The sequence below is a fragment of the Geotrypetes seraphini genome, chromosome 8 (assembly GCF_902459505.1).
Source record: "Geotrypetes seraphini chromosome 8, aGeoSer1.1, whole genome shotgun sequence".
In the NCBI taxonomy this organism is placed as follows: domain Eukaryota; kingdom Metazoa; phylum Chordata; class Amphibia; order Gymnophiona; family Dermophiidae; genus Geotrypetes; species Geotrypetes seraphini.
Genome location: NC_047091.1, coordinates 70,912,307 through 70,940,092, shown reverse-complemented (window position 1 = coordinate 70,940,092; position 27,786 = coordinate 70,912,307). Strand labels below are relative to the sequence as shown.

Below are 27,786 nucleotides of genomic sequence, written 5' to 3'. Positions count from 1 at the left end.
GTTCTTCATATATGTACTTGTCTTTTTTTTTTTTGGTGTGTTTGTTACGCACTGATTGTCATTTGTTCGGAGTCAGATTTGCTGACTTAGCCCTGTGTCTTTCTTTGTTTTTCTGACGTTCTTTTTCCTGTTCTTCAATAGATCTATTTGCTCGTCTTTGGTTTTCTCTTTCGGCCCTTCTCCTCTTCAACTCCACCTGCTGAGGTGACTTGTTCCTCTAGATGTCTTTTGGTGAGCATTTTATTAATGTTCCTTTAAGTGTGTTTGTTTAATCTTACGGTTGGAGTAGCTGACTGTTGGCACTGTGGGACGACTGCTTGCACTGTGGAGTGTAGTACCTGACTGCTGCACTGTGGAGGCTATTCGGGCAAACTGACTACTGGAACTGCGTTTTTGGCAGTGTGCAGTGAGAAGATTTTGATTTTTTTCAGCGGTTTATATTGCTGGGCACTGTGGAGGCTATTTAGACACACTGACTGCTGGCACTGTGTGACGGACGTAACCTCCTAACCTTCCCTCTCTGTCCTGACGAAGTAGATTGTAGCCCGGTATAGCCATATCCCACCCATGTGAGTCCATCACACCCAAGTTTCAGATATTGCCACCACATCTAGGTCGGCATTCCTTTATTTCTAGCCTCCAATTCTAGAATTTTGTTACCTAAACTGTGTGCATTGACATACATGCGCCCTCCATATCTTGTGTTTGCTAAGTCCCTGTGAGGCGTATCCTACCCCGAGTCGGTGTGACTCCCAAAGAACTGTTTGCAATGCGGGTACTTACCTTGGACATGGAAGCGGAGATATGACTCACCTCATCAGGATAATTCCTTTCCTGCACTAATATGTGAATGGGTACCCTCCCCCGACTTAAACTAGGTAAGTCGGGGGAGGGTACCCATTCACATATTAGTGCAGAAAGGAATTATCCTGATGAGGTGAGTCATATCTCCGCTTCCATGTCCAAGGTAAGTACCCGCATTGCAAACAGTTCTTTGGGAGTCACACCGACTCGGGTAGGATACGCCTCACAGGGACTTAGCAAACACAAGATATGGAGGGCCATGTATGTCAATGCACACAGTTTAGGTAACAAAATTCTAGAATTGGAGCTGAAATAAGGAATGCCGACCTAGATGTGGTGGCAATATCTGAAACTTGGTTCACGGACTCACATGGGTGGGATATGGCTATACCGGGCTACAATCTACTTCGTCAGGACAGAGAGGGCAGGTTAGGAGGGGGGGGGGTAGCTCTATACATTAAAGAGGACATCAAAACTACCAGGATCACAGATGTCAAGTACACCGGGGAGTCCCTCTGGGTAAACCTGGCAAGAGGCAGAGAAAAATGCCTGTACAGTGGTGCCTCGCACAGCGAACGCTGCGCACAACGAACTTTATGTCTTGATTCGTACAACGGACTTCGTTTCACACAACGAAGTCCGGGGTTCCTGCGGGGTTGGATCGCAGTGGGGTTGGTCGAGCCGCGAGGGTAGTCTCCTTCTCCTTACCTGCCCTGTCGCAGCACACAGCCGAACGGAAATCTTCCCAATGTCAGCGCTGACGTCGGAGGGAGGGCTTAAGCAAAGCCCTCCCTTCCTCCGACGTCAGCGCTGACATCAGGAAGACTTCCGTTCGGCTGTGTGCGGCCTGCGGCAGGGCAGGTAGGAAGAAGGCAATGGCGAACGAAAGAGGGGGGGTAGGGGGCGGTCCGCCCCGAAGAATGTGCACAGCTGGTCAGGTCCCCCGATCGAACCGACAACAGGCCCGGCCGACAAACCTCCCTGCCCTGTAGCCGCGAATCTAAATTACCTCTTACAGCAGCTTCAATAATCCAGCTGCTGTAAGAAGGTAATTTAGATTCGCGGCTACAGGACCAGGGAGATTTGTCCCGACCGGGCCTGTTCTGTTGTCGGTCGGGTGCAAAAGCGCCACAAAGGTGGAGGCAGGGAGGGAGGAAAGGTGGAGTGGAGAAGAAAAGACGCTTAAGGGGGGAGAAGGGCCGCTGAAAGCACATGTTGATGCAGGGGATGAGAGTGGAAGGGAGAGAAGGGGAAATATTGGATCAAGGGCAGAAGGGATGCTAAATTCATAGGTGACAGGCTAGAGAGAACAACCAGGAAAAAGAGTGGAAGCAATCTTGAACCCTGAGGGTGAAGGTGCAAGAGAGAGGTGGTGTGATATGATTTGATCATGGGGAGAGGGACATAAAGGGAATAGAGGATGGGATAGGAAAAGCTAGTGGAAGTAAAAGGACAATGGGAGATGTCATGTTTTTAGATGTCATCTAAATAAAAATAATAAATAACAAAAAATATTATCTTTTTTATGTCCATCTTAGCATATTTTTATGCTGCAGAATCGAAATTATTTTTTTTACATGTATTCCTATGGGAAAACGCGTTCACATAACGAACGTTTCGACATTAACAAACTTAGACTCCTGGCAACCAACTTAAGTTCGTTGTGTGAGGCACACTGTATCTAGGTGTGGTATACAGACCCCCAAGATCAAACTGGAAGACATGGGACACAGAATTAATTGAAGACATAGAGAATATCACTCTACGAGGAGAAGCTGTACTGCTAGGGGACTTCAATATGCCTGATGCAGACTGGAACTCATTTTTCAGCGACAACCAGCGGTAGCAGGAGGCTCTTAACCTCCATAAAGGGAGCACGTCTCAAACAAATGGTAACGGAGCCCACTAGGGCCCAGGCGATCCTCGACCTGGTACTCACCAACGGGGAAAGCGTCTCAGAGGTCTCAGTAGGAGATACGCTAGCCTCCAGCAACCACAACATAGTATGGTTCAACCTTAGGAAAGGCTTCCCTAGATCAAACACGAAAACAAAGGTACTCAATTTCCGGGGCACAGACTTCGCACGCAATGGGAGATTTCGTCCATCAGACGCTGCAGGACCAAGCGGAGACCGATGATGTAGAAGCTAAGTGGTTAACACTGAAATCAACCATACATGAAGCAACTAGCCGCTTCATAAAATCAGTAAATAAACTACAAAGAAACAATAAACCCCAATGGTTCACCGCGGAGATCTCGCACCTCATTAAGGAGAAGAAAAAAGCATTTCTCTCCTACAAGCGCACGGAGAAAAGAGAGGCAAAAGTAGAATATAGGACCAGGTCTACAGCGGTCAAAATGGCAGTTAGGGAGGCAAAACTTCGAGTGGAAGAAATTCTGGCAAAAAACATTAAAAAGGGGGACAAATCCTTCTTCAGGTATATTAGTGACAGAAAAAGGAACACAGGCGGGATAGTACGCCTTAGAAGACCGGACGGAAGTTACGTGGAAGCAGATTCCGATAAAGCCGAACTACTGAATGAATACTTCTGCTCAGTCTTCACCTGTGAGGCACCGGGACACGGTCCGCAGTTGAAGGCAACACAAAGCACAGAAGACCCGTTTCAGAATTTTGAGTTCACACCAGGTGAAGTTTACAGTGAACTGGCAAGACTCAAGGTGAACAAAGCCATGGGACCAGACAATTTGCACCCAAAAGTGCTCAGAGAATTGAGCGATGTCCTGGCGAAACCGTTGGCTGAGCTATTCAATCTCTCCCTAAGTAAGGGGAAATTAGCTAATGTCGTTCCTCTGCATAAAAAGGGTTGCAGGGCAGAGGCTGCGAATTATAGACCGGTGAGTCTCACATCAATAGTGTGCACACTCATGGAACACTAATTAAAAGCAAATTGGACACGATCTTGAATGAAGAGAATCTTCGGGATCCCAGTCAGCATGGATTCACCAAGGGTAGGTCCTGCCAATCCAATCTCATCAGCTTCTTTGACTGGGTAACAAGAAAGTTGGACTTGGACTTGGGAGAGTCTTTGGACGTCGTGTACCTGGACTTCAGTAAAGCTTTTGACAGTGTCCCACACCGCAGGCTGCTAAGCAAGATGGAATCGATAGGGTTAGGAGAGACACTAACTGCATGGGTCAATGATTGGCTGAGTGGCAGACTTCAGAGGGTGGTGGTTAATGGTACCCTCTCTAAAACATCGGAGGTGACCAGTGGAGTGCCGCAGGGCTCGGTCCTGGGTCCACTCCTTTTCCAACATATTCATAGGGGATCTGACTCAAGGGCTTCAAGGTAAAATAACACTATTCGCTGATGACACCAAACTATGTAATTATAGTAAGTGAAATGCAATTTACAGAATTATATGGCGCAGGACCTGCTTACATTGGAAAGTTTGGTCCTCAACCTGGCAGCTAGGCTTCAATGCTAAGAAATGTAAGGTCATGCACCTCGGAAGCGGAAATCCATGCAGGACGTACTTCTTGAACGGAGAAACTTTAACTAGGACTTCATGCAGAACGAAGATTTAGGAGTAATCATCAGTGCAGACATGAAAACTGCCAATCAAGTGGAGAAGGCTTCATCTAAGGCAAGGCAGATATTGGGTTGTATCAATAGAAGTTTCGTCAGCCGAAAGCGTGAAGTCATAATGCCGTTGTACAGGGCCATGGTGAGACCTCATCTGGAGTACTGTGTGCAATTCTGGAGGCTACATTACAGTAAAGATGTGCGCAGAATTGAATCGGTTCAACGGACGGCCACCAGGATGCACGCTAAGGGTTTTATTATTATTGATTCTGAGAAAGCCTCCAGCTCCTGGGGCGTAGAGTCACCCTTTGATGACTTAACTTTGCGTTTCTTAAGCTGCGGACGGTCTGCAGCCAGGCACACAGAGCTAGCAGCCGTGCCAAGCCCCGAAAATAAAGAAAGCCATCCTACTGGGCCATGTCAAGTGTTTTGTCACCTGCTTAATCATCGGAAAGGCTAAGCATGATGCTGCAGGTTTTCACAGCTGTAGCATGTGGCACAAGGATGCTCTTGAGGCGGCAAATTTGTGCAATCCTGGCAAGAATTCACATTAGGAGAGCCAAGGACTCCATCCCAACAAGTTTTTGAGGCAAAATGAAGACTATAACTGTGGCTGGAGGAGTTAAGATGGCAATGGTATAGGTGGCAGCAGTAACATCGTAAGTCTAACTTGTGAAAAATTTACCTAAAATGCTTCAATCCAAGAGAAAGGGTACAGTGCGTCTAGACCCCTTTTTAGCAAAGACTTCCACCCCGAACCAGAGATCCATTCTGGAATTTGCAGCAGCCGCCAATGGTCCGAATTGTGCCGGGTTTCCCGAGCATCCACCGGCAGATGGAGCTGCTGGCGATTTCAGGTTGGAGATTCCCCTCTCCCCTCTAGCGACTGTCCCACCACCATGCCCTGCTCCTCTTGTGGCCCGAAACCCTGTATGAAGGGGCTGAGTCCACAAGAAGATAAAGCAGAGAGCCAATTCATTGGCTGAATCTGGAAGGAAAAAAAACCTCTCGAGAGATTGAACTTAACAGTGGCAGGATCTTTCCAGGAACTGAAAAATCTTGTGAGTACTGTTGACAATTTGGGAAAATCCTTAACAGTTAATAAGGAAGAGTTTTCTTTGGAAACTAAGAAACTTAAATGATAAAGTGATTAAAATACAAGATGTAACTGATGGGATTTTGAAAGACTAAACAGATTGAACAATTAGAGAAATACAATAGGAGGTTAAATCTGCACTTATTGAACTTTCCAAAGTCTTTCGGAGTGCTGCATTTTGAACTGTTCAAAAAATACCTGGTATAAGAACTATAATTTTCCTTGGAACTTATACCACTAATAAATCATATATATTATTTGCCTACTAAAAAATTGCCATAGAAAAGGAAGGTTTAAATGTAGCTGAATCCCTAAATGTTACTGAGATATTGGAATCCACAGTGTCTTCTAAAATGGACATAGCCACTTTGGTGGTCTTTTTTGTTTTTAACAAGATGTTAACGCTATAGTAAGGTTATTTTTCCATAACTCTCAGATGTTATTCTATGGGAAAAAAGTGTGGATCTTCCTTGATGTCACAAGAACTACACAGGAGCGGAGAAAATTGTTTCTAGCAATATCTGAAACATTAACACTTGGAGCAACGTTTCTTTTAGCATACCCATGTAAATGTTTAATTTAATTTCTATGCGTAAGGTATATTTTTTTCATGCCAGAACAACTCCGATCTTTCCTGGACTTGAAGAAAATGGCAACTGGGACAGTTTAGTAAGATCTTAAGACAGTCATAATAATGGTAAAATAAGAGCCGTTTTCTTTCTATTTACTGTTAAGCCTATTCCTTTGTAATTTTGCTATATTTGAGTTGCTCCTCACTCTTAGGGCTCCTTTTACAAAGCTGTGCTAGCGGTTTTAGCGCACGCTAGACACCAACGCCTCCACTGAGCTGGCATTAGTTTCCCCGCATAGTGCAGGGGTTAGCGCGCGCTAAAAACGCTACCGCAGCTTAGTAAAAGGAGCCCTAAGTATTCTCCTCCTCCTCAATTGTGATCTAAAAGATTTAAGTTGTTTTCTTTTCGAAATGGTTTTGTTAAAAATTTTTTCCATCTGATTCTCTTGAGCAAGAGATCTTTTGTGAAGTTATATTAAAACTGCAATTTAAAAAAAAACAACAACCAACCAAAAAAATAAACGCTAGTTTTGCAGGAGGGAGCTTTTAAAAAAAAGATTGCTAAAAATCCAAGATGGCCGCTGCTAAGAAATTCATGATATTTTTCACATAACAAAGTTCAAGATTTTAGGATTTTTCAGGTGGGGGAACACATGAGGACATGCAGAAACCTTCAAAAGTTCAAATTTTCAAACCTCCCCCGATTCACCTCACAGCCTGCGACAGCCTTTGCTCACTGTGACCTATGTTGGGAATGTGCTGCAGCCTGCCTCAGCTCTCTTACAGTAGCTGGAATCAGAGCTGCCTCATACTGGGAATGTCTTTTCAATGCTGATCTTCGGGCTGCCAGTCAGACCCTATACCTGATTGCACCTCCACCCCTGTGAACAGACGTGCTCAGAGACGGCCGAAAGGGAAAAAATGTGAATGGCACTCTGCGAGACACCGCCGAGTCTCCTACGGATGCCCAACAGCCTGTGCTCGAACCTTTGTTCAGTGGAAGGAGAAATATGGGGACGGCCCCGAGCTCCTGTTAAGCAAATTCAGGCTGGTTGACGGGTATCACCAGGGATTGGCCTGTCAGCTGCAGACCGAAGTCTGTGTGATCTCAATGCAGGCAGAGCTGACAAATCTCTCAGAGCACAAGAAATCCCCCCAAAAGGGATTTAAAAAACACCAAATAAAATAATAAAATGGAAAGAGCAGAGCAAACACACTCCTGCTGGCATGCGTGCACAAGCGAAAAACTGTAGGTGGAACTATAGAGGACAGTGAAATACAGCAGAGGCACAGAGAAAAAAAACCAGAGTAGATTCCTTCTGTAGATGGCACGTGGCTATTGGGACACAATCTATCTGTCTAGAACAGTGGTCTCAAATTTTGCAGCCCAGGATCACATGCGGCCCGCCAGGTACTATTTTGAGGCCCTCAGTATGTTTGTCATAATCACAAAAGTAAAATAAAACTGTTTCTTGATCATATGTCTCTTTAGCTATAAATTACAACATTATTATTAAGACTTAGCCAAAAGGAAAGATTTATAAACTATAAAGAGTTTTACCTCATGCAAAATTGTCATTTCTTTAATAAGACATTCACTATTTTTTCTGAGGCCCTCCAAGTACCTACAAATCCAAAATGTGGCCCTGCAAAGGGTTTGAGTTTGAGACCACTGGTCTAGAATGTTTCACCTATTGCACTGGAAAACACACTAACATAAAAATGCCCTCTTCCAGTACATGCCCTTAACATGCATACCTCTTAACAACATAAAAGGAAGCATTCTTGTGGACATTTGGGTCAGTGGAGGAAAGGAGCAGCAACAATATCTGTACAGAGCAGCTGTTGCAATTCTAACACATCACAGTTGGCCATTTTGGACCCAAGTGCTGTCATCTACTATGTCACTGATCAGACTGCAGTATGTCTGCATCCTACATGTCAGCAGTAGCCTGAGAACAGGTCTCATGAACTACACAGATTCCTAAGGAGAGATGGATAGTTCTCCTTTCTAAGTGTCTCCTTACTTGAAGGCAGAAGGTGTATGTTGATCCTGATCAAAAGGGCCTAACTCCAGTCTGCAGACCAAAGCCCCCAATTTTTCACAATCCTCCACATCGCATGGGTACCGTCCTTCTAGCACATTGAACTTGGCCTCTTCATACAGAAGTCTCAAGATGTCCTCGTTCTCAATCTGCAAAAGCCATCATACAAAGATGGAAAGAGGGATTGATTATATATGGTATAGTTATTTGGAAATTAATATCAGGGAGGGAGGGAGGGAGGGAAGGGGGAGGAGGGATTATTATTTATATAAAGACATTGCTGATAAGATTTTCAAGTGATTTGTTAATTGTTGATATGTGTATTGTACACTTGTTGAAAGATGAAAAAATGAATAAAGAATTATAAAACAATATATATATATATATGGTATGGAGTCTATCAATAGCTAGGGGAACTTAGGCATAGGAAGAAAGGGAAGGGGAATGGCTCCATGGACTCTATATCAAAACAAAAATAGAGGAACCAGAGTACGTAAAAATGCAAAACTAATCAAAATTCCAGTTATAAATTTGCTGGATACTATGTGCCAAGTATATACAGTAGTACCTTGGTTTAAGAGCATAATTCGTTCCAGAAGCATTCTCTTAAACCAAAACACTCGTATATCAAAGCAACTTTACCCATAGAAGATAATGGAAACTTGAACAATTCGTTCCACCAACCCCCTCCCCGAGGCTACCGGCGCTGCTCCATCACCCCCTCCCCCCGCTCTAACCAGCATCGCACCCCCCCGAACCGGCATCACAACCCTCCCCCCCACCGCGAAACACCCACCCCCTTGCGAGAACCGCAAAGCACCCCCGTGCTGAAAGCGGCATCCGCCCGCCCTTCCTCCCAAGCACTTGGTCCTTACCCCTTCTGCTCGTTGTAAGTGTGAATGCGAGCTCCCGCCTCTTGCCTGGGCTGGGCCTTGAGCATCTGCGCATGCTCAAGGCCTTCTGGCTCTCGTTCTCTCGGAGAGAGAACAAGATCTCCGAGAGAACGAGAGCCAGAAGGCCTTGAGCATGCGCAGATGCTCAAGGCCCAGCCCAGGCAAGAGGTGGGAGCTAGTATTCACACTTACAACGAGCAGAAGGGGTAAGGACCAAGTGCTTGGGAGGAAGGGCGGGTGGATGCTGCTTTCAGCATGGGGGTGCTTTGCGGTTCTCGCAGGGGGTGCGATGCTGGTTAGAGCGGGGGGGGGGGGGGTGCTCGTACACCAGAACATGCTCGGTTTGCGAGGCAAAAGTTTGCTGAGTGTTTTGCTCGTCTTGCAAAACACTCGCAAACCGGGTTGCTCGCAAACCGAAGTTCCACTGTACCTTGAACCAAAAAAAAAACCCAACAAAAAACCACAATGAAATAACTTCCAAAGTTGTTACAAGAACTTTTTTATAGAGGGAAAAGGCCTCAGAAGCCACAGGGCGTGTCTGCACAGGAGTTATAAGAGAGAGCAGACTAGATGAAAAAATGTTTTCAGAGATTAGGAAAGCTGGAGAAATGGGCACACTATAATAATGAGTGATTTCCATGACCCCAACACTGACTGGCTAAATGTTACACATCGGGGAGTGCTAGGGAGGTAAAATTCCTAGATGTCATAAATGACTGCTTCTTGGAGCAACTGGTCTGGGAACCGACAGAGGGGGTGCTATTTTAGATTTGGTCCTTAATGGAATGCAAGACATAGGGCTCCTTTTATCAAGCCAAGCTAGCGGGGTTAGCGCGTGCGCGACTTTTAATCACGCGCTAACCCCCTCGCTGGCCAAAAAACTATCACCTGCTCAAAGCAGGCATTAGCGGCTGGCGGTTTAAACGTGCGATATTACGCGCGTTAAACTGGTTAGCGTGGCTTGATAAAAGGAGCCCATAGTACTGGAGTAAACTGTGTTGGGTCCGCTGGGAAACAGTGATCATAACGTGATCAAATTTGAACCGATACCGGGAGTTAATGTCGCAAAAGAAATCTACTGTAGGGGCGTTTAATTTTCGAAAGGGTGACTATGATAAAATGAGGAAAATGGTTAAAAAGAAGCTAAAAGGATCGGTTGCAAAGGTTAGAACTGTAAACCAGGCGTGGATTTTATTTAAAAACATCGTCGTGGAAGCACAGACCAGATGTATTCCACTATCAGCAAAGGTAGAAAGAAGAGGAAACGAGAGCCGGCGTGGTTAAAAGGTGAAGTAAAAGAGGCTATTAGAGCCAAAAAACAAGAAAATAAGAAGAAACACAAGCACTGGCAAGTTAGATGCAAAGCATGGATAAAGACAGCTAAGAAAGAATATGAAGAGAAACTTGCAAAAGAGGCAAAAACTCATAGCAATTTTTTTTTAGGTACATCAGAAACAGAAAACCTGCGAGGGAATCTGTGGGACCTCTTGATGATCATGGAGCGAAAGGGGTGCTCAGAGGGGATAAAGCCATAGCGGAAAGACTGAATTAAATCTTTGCTTTGGTGAATGGATCTGCAAGTAATTTTTCCACTTTAGAGCCATGAAGAAACGATTGTGTGATCGTGAAATGTTGGCCATCGTCGGCTACTCACAGCAGGGATTTATTCCCGCTGCCAAGTTGTTGTTTTTTGCATAGTGACAGAGGAGTGAACAGCAACCTAGAGCAGCGTTTTGCAGCACATTTAAACATCAAAAGATAAGTCAGTCACATTTGCTTTTGAATTCTTGAATTTTTTCACTGAATGTACTGTGCTTAGACACTGCTATATGATTAGCCAGTACGCTTGAACTATAAACTTTTCAGCAACGCTAGTGGGTTTTTGGCCAATGATAGAAGCATGGGGGAGAGCAGTTGAGCACTGTGCTGTCTCTCATAGCTCCGGTGCAGGTGTCTGCCCCATGGCTTCTGAGGCCTTTTCCCTCTATAAAAAGTTCTTGTACAACTTTGGAAGTTATTTCACTGGCTTTTTTGATTAGTTGTTTAGTTTTGTATCTATGGACTCTATATGCAGATGGAGAATTAGCCGCCCTCCTTACTATAGTCATATTAATGCAAATCTCCCCACCAACCCCCAACCCCCCCCCACACACAAAAAAAAGCCAAATCTGTGTCTTCAAGCTTTATATACATCTTACTTTGCAGAACACATCATTACTTCTTAGGTAATTGCTTTCATATGCATTTTTGATAAGAAAAGATTAGATGCTAGTCGTATATTGTAATTTTATGCATTTTTCAGATATTGTAATTACTAGAAGTGTCCTAGATTTTTATGTTGTAATCCACATGACAATGTTTGGATGGTGGTGGAATATAAAAGAATTTTTATTGTATTGCATCCTAACAGCTTCATTTGCCTCTTTAACTTACCTGTAACTCTCTCCGCTTTGGAAAGAACACATTTCTTCGGAACTGCAAGGATGGCTCATCTATGAGAAAAAGCATTCAGAATAACAGTAGGGCAGTCCAAGGACACAAAATCCACCCCTTCCCATGGAACTGCCACAGGAGACCAGAGTTTCAAACCAGATCAAAAAGCTAGCAGGAGTCTTTCATGCGTTCGTTCCTTCCCCTTCCCCTCCTAGGCTATTTGGGAAGCATGTTGGGAAGCCATGTCCTCCTCCTCCTCCTCTGCTGCCCAATGTTAGTTGCGCAGCTCAAAATAGAGGACAACACCATAACATAGAAAAAAAACAAAGTGAGGCAACTTAACTGACTAGCGGTCTGATCACCACTTAATACCAAGTACCGACCTCTGACTTCCCCCTGTATTAACCAGATGGAGCAGTAGCGGTTAGAGCTAAAATTCGGTGGCACTGTCTTGTTTCTATCTCGCTCCCTGCCTGTGAAATTTCAGCCTTCAGGCTTGAAGGAAGTATTAATAAATATTTATAGCCTGTTTAAAGGCCCATTTTTTTCGTTATTGCTTTTGAAGGTCATATTCCAGATTGATTTGAATTCCTTTACTTTATATTTGTTTATAATTTTCTTTTGTCTTATGCTATATAATGTATGTAGTATGATTTGATTTCTCTTTCCTGTCTAACGTTGGACTTCATTCTTTCCATTTTAATTGTCTCTGTGATCCTTTTGGCTAAAGCAGTATATCAAATTCCGAATAAACTCAGGGCCTCTTCTATCAAACTGCGCTAGCTAGCAGTTTGTAGCATGGTGAGCCGCGCTTAATGGCCCGCGCTGCTCCCGACGCTCATAGGGTTCCTGTGAGCGTCGGGAGCAGCACGGGTCATTCAGCATGGCTTTCTGCGCTAAAAACTGCTAACGCAGTTTGATAGAAGAAGCCCTAAATGCCAGTCAGTAGTTAGGTAGGAACAAGTGATTTTAACTGGATATTTAAGCACCATGGCAATTGTATAAAAGAAATAAAAAGGATCTCTAAAACAGGATGGGAGAGGGAGGGGAAAGAGAGAGAGAAGATGGGAGAGGAAGGGGAAAGAGAGAGAGAAGATGGAAGGGGAAGGGAAAGAAGGAAAAATGGGGGGAGAAAGTGAGGAGGGAAAGGGGGAGAATGATAGACAGACAGGTCAGATTATGTATAGGGTGCTTATATTAGGCGGGGTTAGGCACCCTTATCAAGGACACCTAACTTTGGAATCTGCACTCAATCTTTTTGGCATGGTAATTGACCATAGCCCCCAAAAAAAAAAATTTAAATGAGCAATTAAGAGTTCAGCACCAAACTCTTAGGATGCCTAGCAAAGCCTAAGTGGAGGTTCCCTCAGATGCCTACCTGAAAAGCACAGTTACTTATCATAACAGGTGTTATCCAGGGACAGCAGGCAGATATTCTCGACATGTGGGTGACGTCATCCACGGAGCCCCGACGCGGACAGCTTTTCAAGCAAACTTGATTGAAGATCTCAAGTTTGCTAGTACTGCACCGCGCATGTGCGTGCCTTCCCGCTCAGCTAGAGGGCGCGTCTCCTCAACGTGGTCTTCAGTTCAGATAGCTAGCAAAGCAGCCAACCCGGGGAGGTGGGACGGTTGCGAGAATATCTGCCTGCTGTCCCTGGATAGCAACTGTTACGGTAAGTAACTGTGCTTTATCCCAGGACAAGCAAGCAGCATATTCTCGACATGTGGGTGACCTCCAAGCTAACTAGGAAGGGACGGTTGGAGAGTTGGCAATTTAGGAGAACAGATTACGCAAAACCGACTGGCCAAACCAGCCGTCGCGCCTGGAAAAGGCATCCAGACAGTAATGAGAGGTGAAAGTATGAACCGAGGACCAAGTGGCAGCTTTGCAGATCTCCTCAATAGGCGTAGACCTGAGGAAAGCAACAGATGCCGCCATCGCTCTGACCTTGTGCCCTATGACCTGACCCTGCAGCGGAAGACCAGCCTGAGCGTAGCAGAAAGAAATACAAGCAGCCAACCAGTTGGATAAGGTGCGCTTGGAAACAGGATGGCCCAACCGATTAAGATCAAAAGAGATGAAAAGATGAGGAGCCGTCGGATGAGACTGGGTGCATTGGAGGTAGAAGGCAACGCCCTGTTACAGTCAAGAGTGTGAAGCGTCACTTCACCAGGATGAGAATGGGGCCTCGGAAAAAACACCAGAAGAACAATGGACTGGTTGAGGTGGAAATCCGAAACCACTTTGGGCAAGAACTTTGGATGAGTACGAAGGACCACCTTGTCATGATGAAAAACAGTAAAAGGCGGGTCCGCAACCAGAGCTTGCAGCTCACTCACTCTGCGTGCAGACATGAGAGCAACAAGAAAAACCACCTTCCAAGTGAACCTTATCCAGGGGCTCAAATGGAGGTTTCATTAATTGAGCCAGAACCACATCAAGATCCCAACCACCGGAGGAGGTTTGAGAGGAGGATGAACATTAAAAAGGCCCTTCATGAATCGAGAAGCCACTGGATGGACGGAGAGCGATTTCCCATCAATTGGCTGATGAAAGGCCGCAATCGCACTAAGGTGGACTCGAATAGAAGTCGATTTGAGACCAGACTGAGACAAGTGGAGCAAATAATCCAGCACAGAGGGCAAGGCGGCAGACAGCGGCTCCAGGGCACGCGAAGCACACCACGCAGCAAACCTAGACCACTTCTGGGAATAGCATTGTCGAGTAGAACGTTTGCGAGAAGCCTCAACAACATCCCAGACCAACTGAGAAAAACCGAAGGAGGGAGTTATGCGCACAGGAACCAAGCCGTTAAGTGTAGAGACTGCAGATTGGGATGCAGCAGCGAACCCTGATCCTGAGACAGCAGAGAAGGAAACACAGGCAGAAGCAGTGGCTCCCTGACACTGAGCTGAAGGAGAAGGGAGAACTACGGCTGCCGGGGCCAACGAGGAGCTATCAGAATCATGTCGGCATGAGCCGACTTGAGCTGCACTAGGGTCCGCAGGATCAGAGGAAAAGGAGGGAATGTATACAGGAACCGGCCTGTCCAATCCAGAAGGAAAGCATCCGCCTCGAGACGGTCTGGGGAGTAAATCCTGGAACAGAAGAGAGGCAATTTGTGATTGAGGGGCAAGGCGAATAGATCTACTTGCAGCGTCCCCCAGCAAGCAAACACCTGATGCAGAATCGAGGCATGAAGCGACCATTCGTGTGGCTGGAGAAGACGACTCAGCCTGTCCGCAAGGCAGTTGTGCTCTCCCTGGATGTAGACCGCTTGAAGGAAGATATTGTGACGTATCGCCCACGCCCAAAGCCAAAGAGCCTCCCGGTAAAGAGACAGGGAACCCATATCCCCCTGTTTGCTTACATAATAACATCGCCACCTGGTTGTCCATGCGCACCAGGACCACCTGATCCCAAAGCAAATGCCGAAAGGCGACCAGGGCATTGTAAATGGCCCGAAGCTCCAGCAGATTGATGTGGTAGCGACAGTCGGCGCTCGACCAAAGACCCTGGGTTCGGAGGCCGTCGAGGTGACCCCCCAGGCATACACGGAGGAGTCCGTCATGAGGACCTTCCGCGGCAGGGGCGTGAGAAAGAGAAAACCTCTCAAAAGATTTGAAGAGAGCGTCCACCAATGGAGCGAACGCCTCAAGGAGGGAGTCACCACAATGCGTTGAGAGGCGGGATCCTGGTCCAGCCTCCACTGGGACGCCAGAGTCCACTGAGGTATTCAGAGGTGAAGTCTGGCAAAAGGAGTCACATGAACGATGGAGGCCATGTGACCCAACAGGATCATCATCTGCTTGGCGGAGGCCGTGGACTGACGGGAGACCTGCCGACAGAGGTGGATGAGGGTGGCCTGCCGAGGCTGAGGCAGAAATGAGCGGAGGCGAATTGTGTCCAGCACCGCTCCAATGAACTGCAGAGATTGAAAGGGGCACAATTGGGACTTGGGAAAGTTGACCTCGAAGCCCAGGCACTGAAGGAAGATAATAGTCCATCAGGTCACTGAGATAACCCTCCTCCGCGACGGTGCTTTGATAAGCCAATCGTCGAGGTACAGGAACACCTGAAGGCCCTGGGACTGCAAGGCCACCGCTACCACCACGAGGCATTTGGTAAAGACTCGGGGGAACGGAGCAAGCCCGAACAGGAGGACCCGATACTGCAGGTAAAGGTCCCCCACCTGAAAGTGAAGGAATCTGCGAAAGGCCGGGTGGATTGGGATGCGAGTATAAGCCTCCTTCAGGTCCAGGGAGCAAAGCCAGTCCCCCTCGTCCAGCAGTGGGTACAATGTGGGAAATGAGAGCATACGAAACTTCTCCTTGACCAAGAACTTGTTCAGCTCTCGGAGGTCCAGGATAGGCGCAGATCCCCGGTCTTTTTGGGGATCAAAAAATACCGTGAGTAGAACCTGGAGCCCCGCTGATCCAAGGGGACCTCCTCCACCGCCCAGAGGCGAAGAAGAGTATGAGCCTCCCGGAGAAGGAGGAGGAGTTGCGCTCTGCTGGAAGGATACCCTCTTGGGGCCCGGTACGGAGGCGGTGTCCAGAAGAGCAGGGAATACCCCTCTCTGATGATGGAGAGGACCCAATTGTCCGCAGTCAGCACTTCCCAGCGGGGATAAAAAGCTTCGAGACAGCCACCTATAGGCAGAGGAGAAGGTTTGAGGACAGAGGGGGCCGGCCTGCTCCCACCCAGTCAAAAGGACGGCGCATGCTTGGCCGCCACAGGGGCCTGAGGTTTTTGAGGGGCCCGCTGCTGCTGCTGAGGGGGCAGTCTCGAAAACACTAGCGTAGATTACTGGGGAAAGTGCCAGGGAGGCAACTTGTAGGACTTTGGAGCGGGCTTCGCCTTGGGTTGGACCAAGGAGGCAAAGGAGCGTTCATGCTCTGAGAGGCGTTTAGTGGCCACCTCGAAAGAGTCATCAAAGAGTTCGTTGCCCAAGCAGGGGAAATTCGCCAGCTGATCCTGCAGATTCGGGTCCATATCAACTATGCGGAGCCAAGCCAGGCGGCACATAGCTACCACGAAGGCGGAGACCCTGGAGGAGAGTTCAAAGGCATCATATGTCGCCTGAAACATATAAAGCCTAATCTGGGACAGCGTATCCAGGAGCCGGCGAAATTCCGCCTGGCGATGGACCGGCAAATCATCCAGGAAGGAGGGCAGAGTCTTAATGCACTTCTTAAGATAGGAAGTGAACGTAAAATTGTAGTTCAGGACCCTGTTCGCCATCATCGAGCTCTGATAGAGGCGCCTGCCAAACTTATCCATAGTCCGGCCCTCCCGGCCCTGCGGGACAACCGCGTAGACACGGGAAGGATTGGACTTCTTCAGGGTAGATTCCACCACCAGAGACTGGTGGGAGAGTTGAGCCTTTTCAAACCCCTTACAGAGGGCGGTCCGGTACCGGGATTCCATTTTGGACGGAATGGCCGGGATAGCATAAGGCGTCTCCAAATTCCGGAAGAAAGTCTGCTGTAAAACCAGATTCAAAGGGAGATGAAGGGATTCCTTTGGCAGATAAGGAAGCTCCATCTCCTCCAAATATTCCCGGGTGTACCTGGGAATCAGATTGGAGGTCCAATTGCAGCGCCTTGCCCATGTCCACCACAAACCTGGTGAAGGAGGAAGGCCTGCTAGCGGAAGAGCCCTCCAGGGGGGAAGCCGAGCGAGACTTCGGGACAGCCGAAAACAAGGGAGAAGCCTCCCTCGAATACTGCACCGGCACATCAGTGTTCACAAGCATGGACGTCGAGGAGGCCCCACTAAAAGAATGAGGGGGGGGGGGTTTAACGACATCCTGCGTTTAGCAGCTCTGGTAAGTGAGGACTCGGGGATCCGAGGAACGGAGAACCGAGGAGTCCGCCCCGGCGAGCCCCAGGAAGAAGAAACCCGCCTACATGGAATGGAGGCGGGGGTCCTTGATCTCGGGGCCCAACGGTCCGGGGACCGAGACGACACAGGAGAGCGGAGGAGAGTAGGGTCCGACTGCATGAGGTCCGACGGCTGAACGGACCCCGTAGAGCGAGGGCCCGGCGATCTGTCCCGCTTCGGGGAAGAATCCCGGGGCCACTTCGCAGACCGTTGCTTCAAGGGAGAGAGACGCCTCGACCGGTACTTTGCACGAGGACGAGCGGCAGGAGAAGTACGCCTCAAGGGAACAGGCAAGGAATCACATAAGCATTGCCTCTGCTGAGTCAGATCATAGGTCCATCACGCCCAGCAGTCCGCTCCCGCGGCGGCCCCCCAGGTCAATGACCTGTAGTGATCTATTTCTCTACTACTCTATTAATTTACAGCCTTCTGTACTGTATAGTAACCCTCTAATTGTACCCATGGATCCCCAAAGTCGTACTCTGCTCTACCACCTCCTCTGAAAGTGTATTCCAGGCGTTCACCACCCTCTGCGTGAAGAAGAACTTCCTAGCATTTGTTTTGAACCTATCTCCCTTCAATTTTTTTGAGTGCCCTCTAGTTTTTGCTGCCCCTGCTAGTCTGAAGAATCTGTCCCTCTCTACCTTCACTATACCCTTCATGATCTTATGAGTTTCTATCATATCCCCTCTAAGTCTCCGCTTTTCCAAGGAGAAGAGCCCCAGCTTCTCCAGCCTCTCAGCATATGAGAGGTTTTCCATGCCCTTTATCATTTTTGTCGCTCTCCTCTGGTCCCTCTCGAGAATCGCCATATCCTTCTTAAGGTACGGTGACCAGTACTGAACGCAGTACTCCAGATGCGGTCGCACCATCGCCCTATACAGCGGGAGGATAACTTCCTTGGTTCTGGTAGTGATACCTTTTTTGATAATGCCCAACATTCTGTTTGCCTTTTTTGAGGCCGCAGCGCACTGTGCCACTGGCTTCATTGTTCTATCTACCAAAACCCCCAAGTCCTTTTCTAGGTTGCCTTCCCCCAGTACCATCCCCCCCATTGTGTACTGTACATCGGGTTCCCTTTCCCTATGTGCATAACTTTACATTTTTCTACATTGAAGCTCATCTGCCATTTATTTGTCCACTCACTCAGTCTGTTCAGGTCCATTTGAAGTTCTTTACATTCCTCTACAGATCTAACCTTACTGGAGAGTTTCGTGTCATCTGCAAATTTAACAACTTCGCACTTTGTCCCTGTTTCCAGGTCATTAATAAATATATTGAATAGCAGTGGTCCCAGCACCGACCCCTGTGGGACCCCACTCGTGACCCCTTTCCAGTCAGAATAGTGTCCCTTTACTCCTACCCTCTGCTTCCTGTTCGCCAGCCAGTTTCCGATCCATCTGTGTATGTCTCCTTCCACCCCGTGGTTCCACAGTTTCCTTAGTAGGCGCTTGTGAGGTACTTTGTCAAAGGCTTTCTGGAAGTCCAGGTATACTATGTCTATGGGGTCGCCTTTGTCCAAATGTCCGCTTATCCCTTCGAAGAAGTGCAGCAGGTTCGTTTGGCAAAATCTTCCAGTACAGAAACCATGCTGGCTTGTTCTCATCAGCTTATTTCTTTCTATATGCTCATTGATACTGTCCTTGATTATCGCTTCAGCCATGTTCTCCAGAACTGAGGTTAAGCTGACCGGTCTGTAATTCCCCAGGTCGCCTCTGGATCCCTTCTTGAAGATAGGTGTAACATTTGCTATCCTCTAGTCCTCTGGTATTACCCCCGTTTTTAAGGATAGATTGCAAATCTGCTGCAGTAACTCCGCTATTTCGTCTCTAAGTTCTTTTAGTATTCTTGGGTGGATTCCGTCCGGGCCCAGAGATTTGTCAGTTTTTAGCTTGTCTATCTGTTTGAGTACGTCTTCGAGGCTTACCTCCATGCACGATAGTTTATCCTCTTGGTCTCCCTTAAAGAATTTTTCCGGTTCTGGTACATTGGATGTGTCCTCCTTTGTGAAGACCGACGAGAAGAACATGTTTAATCTGTCCGCTACTTCTTTTTCCTCCTTTACTACTCCTTTCCTGTCCCCCTCGTCCAGGGGTCCCACCTCCTCCCTTGCCGGCTGTTTCCCTTTCACATATCGGAAGAAAGGTTTAAAGTTCCGTGCCTCCTTTGCAAGTCTCTCTTCATACTCTCTCTTTGCTTTTCTGACTGCGCGGTGACATTCTCTTTGGTGCTTCCTGTGCTCTTTCCAATTTTCCTCGGTTTTGTCCTTTTTCCACGTCCTGAAGGATATTTTCTTATCTCTTACCACCTTCTTAACTTCATTGGTTAACCATGCTGGGTCTTTTGCTTGATTCTTTCTGTACCCTTTTCTAAATCTGGGTATATACCGGTTTTGTGCCTCGTTCACCGAGGAGAGGCGTCGAGACCAACGCTGCCTGCCTCGAGGGCCCTCGGCGCGACGCTCAGGCTGGTTCACAACAGGTGACGTCGAGGCTGGGGCAAGCTGTGCCAAACCTGAGGAGATCTGCGTGATTAGAATAGCCTTTAGCATATCCTCGAACATCGGCAACCTCGAGGTAGATTATTCCTGTAAAATGGAGGCATGTTTGGGAGGAGGTCTCGTCGAGGCTGGCAGGACTACACTCACTGCCTGGGAGGCCAGAGACTCCGAAGGTGGCTTCGGTAGCAGAGCTGAACCTGAAGGAGGAAGAGGAGACTTAACCGAGGTCGAGGTCTTCGAAGCCGGAACCCCCGAGTGCTTCAAGGTCGAGGGGGACTTGCTCGGGACCGAGGTCTTCGAGGCAGACGTCGAGACCGAGGCTGAGGTCGAGGCCAAGATCAGGGTTGAGGTGGAACCCGCTTCCTTGGTGAAGAGGTCCAGAATCTTGGCCCGACGCCGACGGAGAGCCCGAGGTTGAAGGGTGGCACAGCGAGGGCAAGAGTCCATAGGATGATCAACCCCCAGGCAAAGGATACACCAATAGTGCGGGTCTGTAATTGAAATAACCCGACCGCACTATGCGCACTTCTTAAACCCGGTGAGAGGACGGGACATAGAGAACAAGCCGCGGCCCCACGAGGCTGTGCGGCCACCGAAGAACTGGGAGTCCCCGGTTGCAGGAAAAAATGAAAATCTAATATAATTTTTTTTTTAGATTTGGAAAAACAAGAAAACAAGAAACGCACCGCACAGCGACTTCCAACTGGAAAAACAAAGTAACGAAGCCGCAGTGCAAGAAAGGCATTTAGGATCGCAGAGAAGAGAGACAGGGCTTTCTGGCTCCGCAGAAAACTAAGAACCGAAGACGACGTTGAGACGACGCGCCCTCTAGCTGAGCGGGAAGGCATGCACATGCGCGGTGCAGTACTAGCAAACTTGAGATCTTCAATCAAGTTTGCTTGAAAAGCTGTCCGCTTCGGGGCTCCGTGGATGACGTCACCCACATGTCAAGAATATGCTGCCTTTCTCCCTCCTTCCCTCTTCCCCCAATTGGGTGCAGCAGCAGCATTTCTTTTCCCCCTTCCCTCCCCACTTTCCTGTGCAGCTGCAGCAGCATTTCTCTTCCGCCTTCCCTGTGCAGCAGCAGCAGTAGTATCTCTCTTCCCCCTTCCCTGTGCAGCAGCATCATTTCTCTTCCCCCTTCCTTCTTTCCTTCCTTCCCCTGTGCAGCAGCAGCATTTCTCTTTCCCCTTCCCTGTGCAGCAGCAGCAGCAGCATTTCTCTTCCACCTTCCCTCTCTACCCCCTTCCCTGTGCAGCAGCATCATTTCTCTTCCCCCTTCCTTCCTTCCTTCCTTCCCCTGTGCAGCAGCAGCATTTCTCTTTCCCCTTCCCTGTGCAGCAGCAGCAGCAGCATTTCTCTTCCACCTTCCCTCTCTACCCCCTTTCCTGTGCAGCAGCAGCATTTCTCTTCCTCTTTAGTTTCTGGCCAGCTCCCTTGCTGCAGTCGTTTTTCCTTCAAAGCCGCAGATGGCGGTTCCTTGTGCAATCTGCGTCTGCATCGGAAGCTTCTGATGCAGGCAAAGATCATGCGAGGAGCTGCCGCTGCCCATGGCTTTGAAGGAAAAACGACTGCAGCAAGGGAGCTGGCCAGAAACTAAAGAGGAAGAGAAATGCTGCTGCTGCTGCACAGGAAAGGGGGTAGAGAGGGAAGGTGGAAGAGAAATGCTGCTGCTGCTGCACAGGGAAGGGGAAAGAGAAAGTAAACACTCAATTATCGCGTCCAGACCGCGGGCCACATAACAGTACCCGGAGGGCTGCGAGTTTGAGACCGCTTTTCTAAGTTGATAACAAAATCACAAACACAATCTTTTGCAAAACAACAGACAAACAAAATACATTTATAGTAGACCTGTAAATAATTCCAGAAGACCCATTATAATATACCAATCTTCCTAGCTGTATTACTAGATGTTAAACTAATTTTTTTTAATTCCATAACCATTGTGCTTGTTGCCCCACTTTGTTGTTTCCTGTGTTTACCACATGGGGTGTCCCCATCCTTCTATACTCTTCATTCAACACCATGTGCTGCTATTCTCCTCCTCTTACTGCCCAACATGGGATGCTGGTTGGATACGAAGGAAAGATTGTGTGAACTAGCTGGGATTTCCCATGATTTTAGGGAAGCAGAAGGGCCACAAAATCCAGCTGTTCTTGTAATGCTCTGCCAATTTTAGATCAGCTCATCCTATCATAGAGAAAATGCCACCCTTCCCAAAGAGACTTGCAACTTTCCAAGAACAAAACTTTTTTCCAGTAGCTACCAACCCTGAATGATGTCATCCTCTGAACTATCGGTAAATCGGAAGAGTAGATCCTGCCACTGTCGACATACTTTGTACGGTTGGTGCTTCGGTTTTAGTTGCAGTTCTTTTAAGAAAGAGAACAAAAAGACAAATCAATCCTCACTCTAAGGAGGCTGGAGCAGGCAACATTTTCAGATATTTCCAATTCAGCTAAATGGCAAGTACAGAGCTAGTCACTTTGGGGGTAATTTTCTTCTTTTTTTAATTGAAATTTATAAACGTATCCAAACTAGTATACAGGATATGGGAATTTATACAAAAAATACAGGAATATCATTATTCTTATTACAACTTAAATCAGTCATAGAAAATAAAAGAAATCCCATCAAGCCCACATTATTGGGGAGAAAGCATTGCATTACATAACGAAAACTTTAAGGGCCTCTTTCACAAAGCCACGTGGCAACAGCCCCGAAGCCCTTTAAATCTCTATGGGCTTCGAGGCCGTTACTGCGCTGCAGCTGCTAGTGCTGCTTTGTAAAACAGGCCCTAAGTAATCAAAAAGGGATACACATACCCTTAGCTTTTATAGAGGCATTTAACTATTAAACTCCTTATTTATTGAAATTATCATAACCAAGAAAAGAAAATTCTACCCCAACTTATACAAAAGAGGTTACTAAGAATGTTCAAGGAAATACTCTTAATTGAATAGGATCAAAGAAAACATAATCCATATCATGAAAAGTTACCACTGACAATTATCCATCAAGAAAACACGTATATGCAGTATGTATGCAAATACACATTATATCTGGCAATATAATATTTAATAACATGGCAAGTAATTAGAAATATCTGTGTAAAGATATGCACATAGATTATAGAACACTATAAATTAGACACTGCTAAATCTAGATGCAAGCATTTACACTAAAGGATTCTTTTACTAAGGCGCGCTAAATGCTAACGTGCCCATTTTATCCTATGGATGTGTTGCCACATGTTAGTATTTAGCAAGCCTTAGTAAAAGGACCCTAAGTCTGCATATATACATGTATTTGCCCTCCTATACTAGTATTTCAAGTAAGAACCTACTTTCCTATATAGAATAGGTTTCAAATTGGTGCCTGCTTACAGAATTACCTTTTACATATTACATATCACTAATAATTGGAAAGATCACAGTAGACTCATTTTGATTTTTGGTGGAATTCATTATGTCACATGTACAGAATGGAAAGATCATTAGCTATACAACATGGAAATGATAAGAACTTTATTAAAATTTATTAAATGCCATTTTTCTATTGAATTATACACCAGTTATTGTAGGGAGGGGGGAGGGTATTATATTCTATTGTTCATTTTAGAAAATATAATACCCTCCCCCCTCTCTACAATAAAGCACAGTTACTTACCGTAACAGGTGTTATCCAGGGACAGCCACACCGGAAAGTCCCACAACTGTTTCTGTCCTTCGACCCAAACCGGATAGGCCACCCAGTTTCCAAACGCACCTTGTCCAACTGGTTGGCCGATTGCATCTCCTTTTGCTACGCTCAGACTGGTCTCGCACTGCATGGTCGAGTAACGGGACACAAAGTCCGAGCGATGGCAGCCTCCGTAGCGTTCCTCAGGTCCACACCTATTGAGGAAATCTGCAAGGCTGCCACATGGTCTTCGGTTCATACCTTCACCTCCCACTACTGTCTGGACTCCTTGTCCAGAAGCGATGGCCGGTTCGGCCAATCGGTATTGCGAAACCTATTTGCTTAAATTGCCAACTTCCCTCCATCCCTCTTCAGTAAGCTTGGAGGTCACCCACATGTGAGAATATCATGCCTGCTTGTCCTGGGATAAAGCACAGTTACTTACCGTAACAGGTGTTATCCAGGGACAGCAGGCATATATTCTCACAACCCGCCCACCTCCCCGAGGTTGGCTTCTTGGCTAGTTAAGTGAACTGGAGACCACGAGGGGGATGCACCCCCTAGTGGAGCAGGAAGGCACGCATGCGTGGAGCAGCAGAGCAAACTTAAATCTTCAATCAAGTTTGCTTGAAAATGCTTCCGCATCGGGGCTCCGTAGATGACGTCACCCACATGTGAGAATATCATGCCTGCTTGTCCTGGGATAACTGGTGTATAATTCAATAGAAAAATGGCATTTAATAAATTTTAAATGGGTTTGATGGGAGGGGAGAGGGTTAAATATATGTAATGATACAATAGTAAGAATATCAAGTGATGTTTACCATGTTACTGTTTTGATATTTGTACACTTGATGAAAGCTTGAAAATGAATAAAGATTAAAAAAAAAAAGAAAAAGAGGAGGATCTTCTCACAATTGGCATTTTCTATTCCTCTAAACCTACTACACAGCAACCAATTGCCATTTTTACTTTTCAAAAAAAACTTACTACGTCTAATACTAGGATAAGAAAAAGTAACAATATCAATGTATCACAAGAAATAAAAAAAATCACTAACACACATCAAGAGGAACTGTAGGACCTCTACAAAAAAAAAATATAAAGAACAGCAAAAATCATAGCAAACCCAAACAGAAGGAAGATCAAATTTCCTTGTCACTATATAGACACCCAAATTTAACTGAATAAAACCCAACCCCACTGTCAACCCATCATGCTATATAGCATGCTCAGAGACATGTTTCTGAGGGTTCCACAAAAATATACTAGGTCTCTGGCTAAAGTGACAAAGCACTAACAGGAAACCAAAGGGAAAAACGTCTCTCTTAATGTAAGAACCTTAGCCCTCAAAGCCAGAAACACCTTAATCTTCAATTAAGTAGTTGTGGCCACATCAGAATATTTGAATGTTAACCACAAAACATATGAGGGATTTTCAAAACGTTTCCGCACTTTAATTTTTTTAAACACTAGTAAATATCTCAAAAGCAAATAACATCACTTTTCCATATAATCACTCTGTTTCGCCTGACTGACTAGTGACATAAAATTATATGACATGCTATCTTATCACTTCTCTCGCCCCAACCATTTCCGGTTGGGTCCATGTGTCTAAGGCTCCACCCACAGGAAGGGCCTAAGACAACTGGGCCGATTCCGGTTGGCCCAGGCACCTCAAGCCCCACCTGTGGGCAGGGTTTGAGCCGCCTGGGCCAATCAGGCCCTAAGGCCAGCCATTCTCAAAATGGCTGGCCTGTCAGATGGACAGGCTTGGCACCCGTCCGTCCGACCAACAATTTTTAAGATATGGGGAGGAGGGGGTGGGGTCAGTCGTGGGGGGGTTGTGTCGAGGGCAGGAGGGCCTAGGATCCCTCCAGCCCGTATTTTAGTGAGGGGTGGGAGTTAGGGGGTGCGCCGGGCCAGGAATGCTTGGGCTCCCTCCTGGCCCCATCGAACTCAGCGGGGGGGGGGGGGGGGGGGGGGGTTAGGGATCACGGGGCAAGAGGGCTTGGGCTCCCTCTTGCCCCTGATGCTGTCAGGGAGTCGGCGGGGCAAGAGGGCTTGGGCTCCCTCCTGCCCAATCGTAATAGCCGGGGGAGAGCTGATCGCTGCAGGAGAAATGGCTCATCTCTCCTGCCAGCGATGGTGATTGCCCACCCCTCTCCGAACTGCGGCACTTCAGGGTGAGGCTCACTGGCAAGGAAGATGCCCTGCCGCGATGCTCACCCCGAAGTGCCGCGGTTCAGACGGGCATTGCGGCAAGAGAGATGAGCCATCTCTCCTGCAGCAAACGTTGCAGTAGGGGGTAGGCAGGTTGCTGGGGCCCCTGAGCTGCAGCGCATCAGCTCAGCGGCCCCTTTTCGGCACTTATACCTGTTTTGACTTGGTCTAAGTCAAAACGTATAAGTGCAGACTAGGCAATCTGCCTAAAGTTTTGGTTATACCTGCTGTACGCCTAGGTGTAGGTCGGCCCACCTCCTGCCCGCCCTTTCCCCTCCTCTAAAAATGCCTCTTTTTGCTCTATGCGTTTAGACAGGGGAAAGGCCTAAGCTGGTTTTAGATACATTTAAACCAGCTTAGATACGTCTAAAACCAGCTTTGATTATGGGTACTTGGACGATCAGGCTTTTTGATCGTCCAAGTACCCATTTAGGCCACTTTTTAGACTTTTTTTTTAATTATTATGAGCCCCATAGTGCTTGGAGTTTATAATCTAGTCCAGGGGTAGGGAACAAAAGCTGCAATCCAGTCAGGTTTTCAGGATTTTCTCAATGAATATGCATGAGATATATTTGCATACAATGGAGGCAGTGCATGCAAATAGATCTCATGCATATTCATTGGGGAAATCCTGAAAACCCAACTGGATTTCAGTCTTCGTTCCCCACCCCTGATCTTGTCAAACACAGAAAGGGCGAGATAATGAGAAAAAAAATGCTTCCGATTATGACAGTAAGGCCATGACTGATGATTTAAAGCAAGGGTGTCCAACCTGTGGCCCAAGGGCCGCATGCAGCCCTATGAAGTATTTTGTGTGGCCCCGGTCGATGCAGTATTTTCCTCTGCTTCCCCTGGGTGTTTACCGTCTTGCTGGCTCCCTCCTCTGTCTTGCTGCAGCATTTGCGCATTTGTACAGCCCCAGAAACATTTTTTTCGGCCAATGCGGCCCAGGGAAGCCAAAAGGTTGGACATCCCTGATTTAAAGGAATGTAGGATTGAACTGAAGAAAGAGGTCTGGTTGCTAATCAGGATTTTTCTCTTATATATCTAGGGCTGGCATAATCATTAGGAGAATTAGGATGGCAGCTTCTAAGGGGTGGGAAGAGGCAGCTGAATTTGAGGCAAAACATTAGGCTTGGAGAGCCACAAAAATGCAAACAGCATATATTTTACTCACATGGATTGGAGCAATTTTCAAACAGCCCATCCAGGGAAATAAATAGCTTTTGGAAAATGTCCAAGTTATATAAATAGAATACCCGTTTTGTGCAGGATTGATTTGAGAAAGGTGATGGGGGGTGACTTGGGGGTGGGTCAGTAGAGTGGGCAGACCTGATGGGCTATGGCCCTTATCTGCCGTCATCTTCTATGTTTCTATGTTTTCTATGATGTTAGGGTAATCATGATGGCTGAGCCAAATTATCAAAATCTCAATGTATATGGGGAACTGAAGGTAACATCCTTGGACCCACCCTGGGAATATCAGCCAAGTAAAGAAATAGAATAATATGCAATGAAAAAAATCTATTACAGCTGTAGGGTTGAGGGAGGGGAAGTTAACTGAGTAACATGACAAGGAAACAACAGTTATCTAATTAGCAAATCAATCAAAAAGAAAATCTTAGCCCCAGAAGCAACATGTAAGAAAGGCAGAACAAAAGGGAGGAAGGAGAAACAGAAGAGACTAACCCCCTCTTTTACTAAGCCACAGTAGAGGTTTCTACCGTGGCCTGGAGCATTAAATGCTCCGACATTCAAACAAATATTAGCATCAGAGCTTTTAGCGTTGCGGACTGCAGTAGAAACCTTTACCATGGCTTAATAAAATGGGAGGCAAATTTGTATTTTCAAGGAATTCATTTTTTTAACTATTTCTGCACTTGCGAAAAATCAGTTAAAATATGTTATCTTCAAGAAATCTGACTGGCAAAACGAGCTTTAATTACAAAAAGGGATACTCCAATAGTTTGTTATTTTTATGTTCACTGACTTTAAAGAAAACCTGCAAAGTTCTGCTGGGAAAGAAAACAGGAGAAAGATGGGAAGGTGGTGGGCGGAAGAGAAAAGCAGATGGTTCTGGAAGGACTGGCCAAATGCCGAGAT

The 27,786-nt window shown here is 46.8% G+C and overlaps 1 protein-coding gene across 1 annotated transcript in view; it reads right to left on the bottom strand.

The window, feature by feature from the left end:
- Positions 1-27,786, bottom strand: part of FRMD8 (FERM domain containing 8) — an 88,501-nt gene that overhangs the window by 56,069 nt on the left and 4,646 nt on the right. Inside the window, 3 exon segments of the mRNA XM_033954777.1 lie at positions 8,046-8,212; positions 11,390-11,448; positions 22,050-22,151. Of these exon segments, the coding sequence (XP_033810668.1) occupies positions 8,046-8,212; positions 11,390-11,448; positions 22,050-22,151 (328 nt within the window).